The following is an 8,937-nucleotide window of genomic DNA, read 5'->3' as shown; positions in this document are numbered from 1 at the left end:
CACCAGTAGCACCAGGAACTGAATTTATAAGGCCAATCTCCTAACAATACTTAAAAGATGTATAACATGCTGCATTCATGAGGAATATTACTGAAAAATCTGAAAGTAATGTTTGAAATCATCATGTCCTGGAACTATACAATTAGATTCTCATTAGAAGATGAAAGAACAGGGGCGCCTGGGTGGCTCAGTCGGTTAAGCGGCTGTGTTCAGCTCAGGTCATGATCTCGCGGTCAGTGAGTTCGAGCCCCGCATCAGGCTCTGTGCTGACAGCTCAGAGCCTGGAGCCTGTTTCAGATTCTGTGTCTCCCTCTCTCTGACCCTCCCCCATTCATGCTCTGTCTCTCTCTGTCTCAAAAATAAATAAACGTTAAAAAAAAAAAGAAGATGAAAGAACATGTCAAAGGACAAAATTCCCCCAAAAACGATTTGATAGAGGCAATTTATTTTCTGAGCAGTTGTTGGCAAGAGGCCATGAAAAAACTTTCATTATGGCTTGTTGAATTTAACCTAGTGCCAAGGGTGACATTCAAGTTTGAAGTCTCTGAACCTTTCACTCATGTATTCCCAAACTTAATCTATGGCATGTTCTGTGCTAATTTTCCTTACCTAATAAAGAAACTGCCCTCCACTTTTCCTCCATAGATATCACACTTTTTTCTCATGAGTTTTCTAACAGCCTCTTTGAATTCTTGATTCCTCAAGCTGTAGATAATAGGGTTCAGAAGTGGGGTGACCACAGTGTAGAAGACAGAAATAGTCTTGTTGATTTCAGGTGACAGGTGGTCATTGGGGTGAACATACATGGAGATCATGGTGCCATAGTAGATAGTGACAACAGCCAAATGGGAGCCACATGTGGAAAAGGTCTTCATCCGGCCAGAGCCTGAAGGAATTCTCAATACGGTGGACACAATGAAAACATAGGATACAAGTGTGAGAAAAAAGCAAATGCACAACACTGCAATTGACAGAATAAAGATGACCATCCTGGTGATATACACACTGGAACATGAGAGCTGCATGAGGGGAGGGAGGTCACAGAAGAAATGATTGATCTGGTTAGGCCCACAGAAATCCAACTTGGAAATCATTAGGGAGGGCAGAAGCCCTGTGCCAACACCTGTCAACCAGGAGATTGCCACTAACTTGGTGCAGATCTCAGGACTCATCAGGAAAGAGTAGTGGAGTGGGCTGTAGATGGCCAGATATCGGTCATAGGCCATCATAGCCAGAAGAAAACACTCAGTAGCTCCAAAGAACACAAAGAAGTAAAGCTGTGTCATACAGGTGGAGAAGGAGATGACTTGTCCATGGGAGAACAGGTTGGCTAGGAGAAGGGGCACAATAGTGAATGTATAGCAGATCTCCAGAAAGGAGAGGTGTTTGAGAAATATGTACATAGGCAAGCGGAGTCGCTGGTCCTGGCTCACCACTGTAATAATGACAACATTCCCTGTTACTGTGAGAAAGTAGATGAACAAGAAGATGGCAAAGAGTAGTGTCTGCCATTCAAGAAGGTTCTGGAATCCTAAAAGCTGAAACTCAGTGACACTGGACACATTTAGAGGCTTCATTACCTGTGGAAGGGAAAATATTTTGGAAAACCACTTTACACAAATCATGCAAATATTTGCAGCTATTGATGTTTAGAGCTTCAGAGACGATTAAAAGTAGTTCAGAACTTTATATACAACACTTTGTTGGGAAAAATGCATAATTTCATCTTGATTTTATGCAAAAATATTTTTCATATCACAAGCTGAATGTGGATGTTAGATCTTGGAAAGAACCTCAACAAATTCCATGCATTGTGTTTTCTGAAATTTAGAAGTCTCTGGTCCAAAGATTAAAAAAAATAATAAAAACAATAATAATAAAACTACAATAACAAAACAAAATGAAAAAAATCTCTGATGGACATCAAACTTGGAAACTAAGAATAGCAACAACAACACTTTTTTAAAGCAGGTACATATGGAAGCAATAGTTTTCTTTTCTCACCTATGGGTTTTGTCTGATAAAGAAGTCAGACAAAGCATATCTCCTATGACATCTTGGGGAAATTTATCCATTCTCCTCACAAAGAGTATTTATGGATGCTTTGCTCTCTCTGTCTCTCTCTGTCTCTCTGTGTGCACGTGCATGTGTGTGTGTGTGTGTGTGTGTGTGTGTGCATGTGCATGTAAAGCTTTGTGCTGAGCTAACCTGTATGTCCACTGTTGTCCTTTCTTGCCCAGGTGGATACAATGCTCAGCCACTGTAATCACTCTTTGTTATATGCATTTAATGTGTCACTTTTCTTTACTTTCCTTTTCTTCATTGTCAGAGCTAGTCCTGGTTAAAGGCAACATCCACCTGCCATACATGAGCTTCCATGCAATAAAGGAAATGAGAGACAACACATAATGTTGCTATTTCAAAATTCATAACCAATAACTCCAGTGTGTCTCTAGTGCCATGGAACAATGAGTGCACACTTCCTGCATCTATTTACTCTTCCAGTCTCCTCAGTGACTATTTCATATGTGTTTTTCTCTTTTTGAACTTTCAACACTTCCTTGTCTATCTATGCCTTTGGCAAAGTTCTGAAGAGAACACTAAAATCCTCCAATGGGAATATCCAAATGCTCAGACCACTAAATTCCCTAACCTCCTTTTGTTCCTCTGTGTCTGTTTCCTACGACTTACTCCAAATAAGAGGGCCACTTCTTCTCACCTGGATTCTTTGATAGTCTCCTTACAGCCCTCTGTATCCATCTGCCCTGGTTCAGGAAATTCTCAATAAAGCAGCCAGAATGAGACTTTGAAACACAGTGCAGAGTGTGTCACTCCTCCACTCAAAGCCAACAGTGGCACTCAGCCTCCAGAGTGTCATGGGAGCATACGGTCCTGTGAATCATTCCTGACAAGTGAATAAAATAACATGGCCAACCGATTTATCCACGCATCAGGAACCAATTGTTCTGTCAATTCAGTGTTGTTTTAGTTTACTAGTTTTGCTGTCTTCTGTTTCCTCCTTACATACTTGAGCAAAATCTTTAGGAAGATTATCTTCATTTGACCAGGAAAAATTCATATAGAATGAAAATGATACTGTAACAAAATCTATGCCCTTGTTATCAGGGATATAATATTGGATGTGTCTTATACATCTTGAACTATATAATATGTGATTACTTAAAGCCTAAGAAAGAAAAGCCAAAGACTTCACAGTGTATGAGACCCTACTTGTTGTCTCCTCCCATCTCCTCTGCAATCTCTGTGTATACTTTTTCCTATTCTGCTTCCAGAATTCCAGCTCCCTCAGTATTGTTCAAACAACATGGGTCTTTTTTTTTTTTTTTTTTTTTTTTTTTTTGAGAGAGCATGAACCAGGGAGAGGGGCAGAGGGAGAGAGAGAATACCAATCAGGCTGCACACTAAGTGCAGAACCCAACACAAGGCTCAATCTCACGACTGGGATCATGACCTGAGACCAAATCAAGAGTGTGATGCTCAACTGACTGAGCCACCTAGGTGCCCCAAATAGCATAAGTCTTGACTCCCTTTCTATTCAACACATTCAGTTTTTTTGGGACATTATACCTGTATATTTCTAAGTGGCTTATATCCTTTCAGTCTGCTCAGATATCACCAATTCCATGACACCTTCTCTAAGCCATTCTGGGAGCTTAGGACATCAATTCAAGATTCAAATGCTAGAAGTACCTTAATTATACTGAAGTAAAAAAAATATTTAAAAATATAAAATAAAACAAATAAAAATGAAAAGGTCTGCCTCCCAAAATGCTGAGTCCACTTTAGCATCCAGTATAAGCTTAGATGTAATTCTGTAGCTCTTTTTGAAATTATATGAAAATAAACATTAAAAAATGTTATTGTTGTGGGGTGCCTGAGTGGCTCAGTCAGTTAAGCATCTGACTTCTGCTCAAGTCATGATCTCACAGCTTATGAGTTTGATCCTCACACCAGGCTCTGTGCTGACAGCTCAGCTTATAGCTTGGAGCCTGCTTTGGATTCTGAGTCTCCCTCTTTCTCTGCCTGTCCCCCGCTCACACACTCTCTTTCAAAAATAAATAAACATTAAAAAATAATTTTAAAAATGTTATTATTGCAATCTTGCCTAGGACCAACTAAATGGCCTTTGACTCCCTAAGAATTCTTTCTTGATTACTTTCTGTTACTACAGATTTATATGCTAGGCAATTGAGGTAAAATCATTTACTTAGTTTTTACATCAGCAAAGGCTCCAACTGCCTTGGTAGTGAGGAATAATTTATTGAAGTCTATAATTTTAGAATTCAACATCAACAACCAAAGCAAACACTACAATAGCGTTTATGTCACGTGTCACTAAAATATACACCATGTTGATTTCCATCTGAAAACCTTTGTGCCTGTCTACATGAACCTCCCTTACCTGTCTTTCTTCCCAACGTGGAGAGCCCTAATGTGCCACTGCTCCACAACCTGCCTTGCCCTCCTCATACCCAAATTTGGGCTTTCCTCCTGCAAGTTGGAATTTGCCATGTCCTCTGCTGGGGTTTGATGCTGGGTGAAGCAGGCTTTTCCTCTCAATAACTGGGTATCTTGGGGACCTGACCCTTCTGAGAATCCTGGTCCCCAGATATTTTTCTGTAATTTGTTGATCAAGTTAGTAAACAATGGAATGAATCTTCTGAGATTCAACTCTGCCCACTGAGGCTTGGATATCTATAATACATTCAGGATAGATGAATTTTTACATTCTTTTGGAGTTTTTTTTTTTAATTAGAATTTGTCTCAAAAATTGAATCAAACAAGAATTCTTTGCTAAAATATTGCAAACAGGCAAATGGTGAATCACCTATCCTGAGAATTGGACATTTGACAGTCACTTTTTGTTAAGTGGCATTTTGCCATCATGTTTTAATTGCAATTACATCTAAATGAAAAGCAAAAACATAATTTATGATTGAAATTTAATTAATTCATGCAACAAAAGCAGTCAGCACCCAAGCTTAATCTAAATGTGACTCTGTCAGTTTAACAACAAAAATATGCAGTATCTGAGTTTGTCTGAGAGGTTGTCTTAGTTTGGGTTTTGGAAATGGAATTGGAACGGAAAAGGTTCTCAATCTGCCTGTGGCATAGCAAGACTAAAAACAAAACCAAACAGAAGATGTGCCAAATATATACAATGGAATATGAGTTGGTGATCAAAAAGAATGACATCTTGCCATTTGCAACAATGTGGGTGTAACTAGAGTGTATCATGCTAAGCGAAATAAGTCAGAGAAAGACTGATATTATATGATTTCACTTGTGTGTGGAATTTAAGAAACACAACAGATGAAAACAGGGGAAGGGAAGGAAAAATAAGATAAAAACAGAGAGGGAGGTAAGTCATAAAAGACTCAAATACAGAGAACAATCTGAGAGGGTTCTTGGAGGGGAGGTTGGTGGGGGATGGGTTAAATGGTTAATGGGTATTTTTTTTTTTTAATTTTTTTTTTTCAACGTTTATTTTATTTTTGGGACAGAGAGAGACAGAGCATGAACGGGGGAGGGACAGAGAGAGAGGGAGACACAGAATCGGAAACAGGCTCCAGGCTCTGAGCCATCAGCCCAGAGCCCAACGTGGGGCTCGAACTCACGGACCGCGAGATTGTGACCTGGCTGAAGTCGGACGCTCAACCCACTGCGCCACCCAGGCGCCCCGGTTAATGGGTATTAAGGAGGGTACTTGTTGGGATGAGCACTGGGTTTTATATGTAAGTGATGAATCGCTGAATTCTACTCCTGAAGCCAATAGTATACTGTATGTTGCCTAACTTGAATTTAAATAAATTAATAAAAAATATAAAGTCATACAAAGTAAAAAAAAGACTAAACAAAAACTAAAATAAAACAACAACAAGCAAAACACACACACACACATAAATCCAAGTGTATGAAAGGCATTATAATCTGATGCATTGATATGTTATTTAATTAATATATATTTTTAATTTTTAATTTGTTTTAATATTATTTATTTTTGAGAAAGAGAGAGAGCGCGCGCGCGCAAGTGGGGGAGGGGCAGAGAGAAAAGGGGACAGAATCTGAAGCAGGCTCCAGGGTCCTAGCAGTCAGCACAGAGCCCCATGCAGGGCTAGAACTCATGAAATGTGAGATCATGACCTAAGCATAAGTTGGATGCTCAACTGAATGAGCCACCCAGGTGCCCCAATATAACTTTTTTTAAATAATATGATTCATGTGTATAGTTTTCAGAAAACTTGGAAATAGAAAGATGTAGACAAAAGTATCAGTAAATTTATTTTGGTGTGAGGCACATATATGGATGTTTATTTTTAAGTCAACATCTTTCTTAATATGTAGTAAGTTACAGTAAAAATAATTTTAAATGAGAAACTGTGGTGAAATAAAATGCATAGCAAATGGCCTTGGGATGCTCCTTCGGATGTGTTGTATACCATACTATCAGAAGCTATGGTGCACACAGGTAATAAAACATTAGCAAGAATATCCAGGTTACTTGGGGGTTGGCTTTATAGTACTGTCTTCCACAGTTATCTACCTGATGTCTTACCTTCCAAACTTTGTGTGTGTGTGTGTGTGTGTGTGTGTGTGTGTGTGTGTATGTGTGTGTTCTACATATGGGTAATACAGTTGGGTCAGTACTGTATAGCCTATATCCTGGCTGTTTTTATAGCTAATTTTATATAGTCTATATATCTTGGCATTTTTGACACTACTTTTACAACTAATTTCCATAATAGCTGTTTTATAGTGCTATTAAATTTGGGAAAACAAAGTTAAGCACCATTTATAAATGACATAGTCTTACGTGAGGTGGATTTTTCATATCCCCCCCATCCCCTGCCTTTCTTAAGTAAGTTCCATGCACAGTATGGAGCCCAATGCAGGACTCAAACCTACAACCTTGAGGATCAGGACCTGAGCCAAGGTCCCAAGTAAGACGCTTAACACACTCAGCCACCCAGTCACCCCTGGGCTTTTCATATCTAATCTCAAATCCAGATTTTTAATTCCTGTATGTTTGCAGAAAAAAGAAAAAAGACATGATAGAGTCTTCAAAGCAGATATATACTTTGACAGTTTTCTCTAGTACTTTTATCTATACACCTCAGCCACAGCTCTACTCATGGAGATGGAAGAGTGTCCATTCCTACAAAGATCATCACTGCCAATGCATGAGGGACAGCCAACCAGAGGGCGCATGGAACATGAGCAATATTCTCGGAGCCTGGAGCCTGCTTCCGATTCTGTGTTTCCCTCTCTCTCTGCCCCTCCCCCGTTCATGCTGTGTCTCTCTCTGTCTCAAAAATAAATAAATGTAAAAAAAAAAAAAAAAGAAAAAAAAGAACATGAGCAATATATATATATATATACATACATATATATATGTGTGTGTGTATACATATATATATGTGTATACATATATATATGTGTGTGTATACATATATATATGTATACATATATATATGTGTGTGTATATATATATACACATATATATATATACATATACCTACTACCAGAAGGTGTCAGGCTTCACAAATCAGCCTGGCTGCCTAGTGAGAGTGAACCATAGGAGATAGGGGGCACCAGGAAGCTTCCTTCTATCATTTAAGCATGTTGTGACAACGTGGGTGTCTCTTCTCTGGCAAGAGAAGATATTAGAGCACAGGTGGATAGACATCGCCTCTATGACTAAGGTGGATAATGAGAATTAAAAACATATCATTAAATATATAAATTGCAAGCTATGGTTACATTTGTAGGTTTCAAATGATATTAATGACATAAACACTTAGAAACCTACAAATGTGTACCTTAAGAACTTAATTTAAATTTTTTAATGTTTTATTTATTTTTGAGAGACAGACCACGAGAGAAGGAGCAGCAGACAGAGAGGGAGCCACAAAATCTGAAACAGGCTCCGGGCTCTGAGCTGTCAGCACAGAGCCCCATGCAGGGTTTGAGCTCAGGAACCATGAGATCATGACCCCAGCTGAAGTCAGACTTAACCAACTGAGCCACCCAGGCACCCCAATAACTTAATTTTTGAGGTCTCTTTCTGTGTCTCTCCTTCACTGGGTCATCTTTCCCTCACTACTGCTGGCCCTCAGTTATCTTGGGTATTCTATCCAGTAGCTTTTATTTCCCAGAAGCATCATGGCTTCTGATAGTGCAATACACAATCTATCCTAACAAATGTTTATGATGGCCATTTGCTCTGTATTTTATTTCATAGTGCAGGAAGAATTCTGTTATTGATTTCTTATTTCAAAAATTATAAGCTTATTTTAACTAAAGTTTATTGCATATGAATTAACAATATTGTTGCCTTAAAAATAAATATCCATTTCTATGTATCACATCAAAACAAATTTACAGATAATTTTAAATATTCAAAATTTCATCAAGAATAACATTTTAAAATTCCTCTTTTATATTTCCCAGTAAAGTTGATATTTTAGAGTTTTTTTTCATTGGCATATGATTGATTTCTTTATCAATGCACAGAGAAATTTGAAATTCAGTAATTATCACTTTGATATGAAGGATTATGTGAAAATTATAGATATTAAATAGTAACCAATATATATTCATACAGATATAGATAAAAACGGATGCTTAGAACTAACCAAATGTTACTAAAAGTCCTTTCAAATGTTTCAGAAATCCTTTCAAATGAAAAAAATTGATAATATCCCATTGTATTAACAACGTAATTTCAATGTAAAATTAAAAATAACCGTTCTTTTATTATACAATAGAACCAATATTTCTTGACCATTTGTTTGATTTGAGTCATGGTGCTTTATATGTATTACTTCATCTCACATTAACAATAGGTCTACATATTGGGCACCAATCTACAAGTAAGAAAGCTAAGGCCTAGAAATAAGTGATTCAATCAAGGTA

General features: G+C 37.9%; 1 protein-coding gene across 1 annotated transcript; it reads right to left on the bottom strand.

The window, feature by feature from the left end:
* Window positions 1–605: 605 nt before the first annotated feature.
* OR11L1 (olfactory receptor family 11 subfamily L member 1) lies at window positions 606–1,577 on the bottom strand. Its single transcript, XM_040465529.1, has one exon. The coding sequence runs from the start codon at window positions 1,575–1,577 to the stop codon at window positions 606–608; it is 972 nt and encodes a 323-aa protein (XP_040321463.1).
* Between the last annotated feature and the right edge of the window lie 7,360 nt (window positions 1,578–8,937).

The sequence above is a fragment of the Herpailurus yagouaroundi genome, unplaced genomic scaffold, assembly GCF_014898765.1.
Source record: "Herpailurus yagouaroundi ecotype Mexico unplaced genomic scaffold, PumYag 566, whole genome shotgun sequence".
Taxonomy (NCBI): domain Eukaryota; kingdom Metazoa; phylum Chordata; class Mammalia; order Carnivora; family Felidae; genus Herpailurus; species Herpailurus yagouaroundi.
Note: the sequence above shows the minus strand (reverse complement) of the source record. Positions and strands in the feature narration are given on the sequence as shown.

Bases quoted from the DNA above. Each gene is read 5' to 3' on its own strand.
- OR11L1 (XM_040465529.1), bottom strand. From the start codon at position 1,577: ATGAAGCCTCTAAATGTGTCCAGTGTCACTGAGTTTCAGCTTTTAGGA.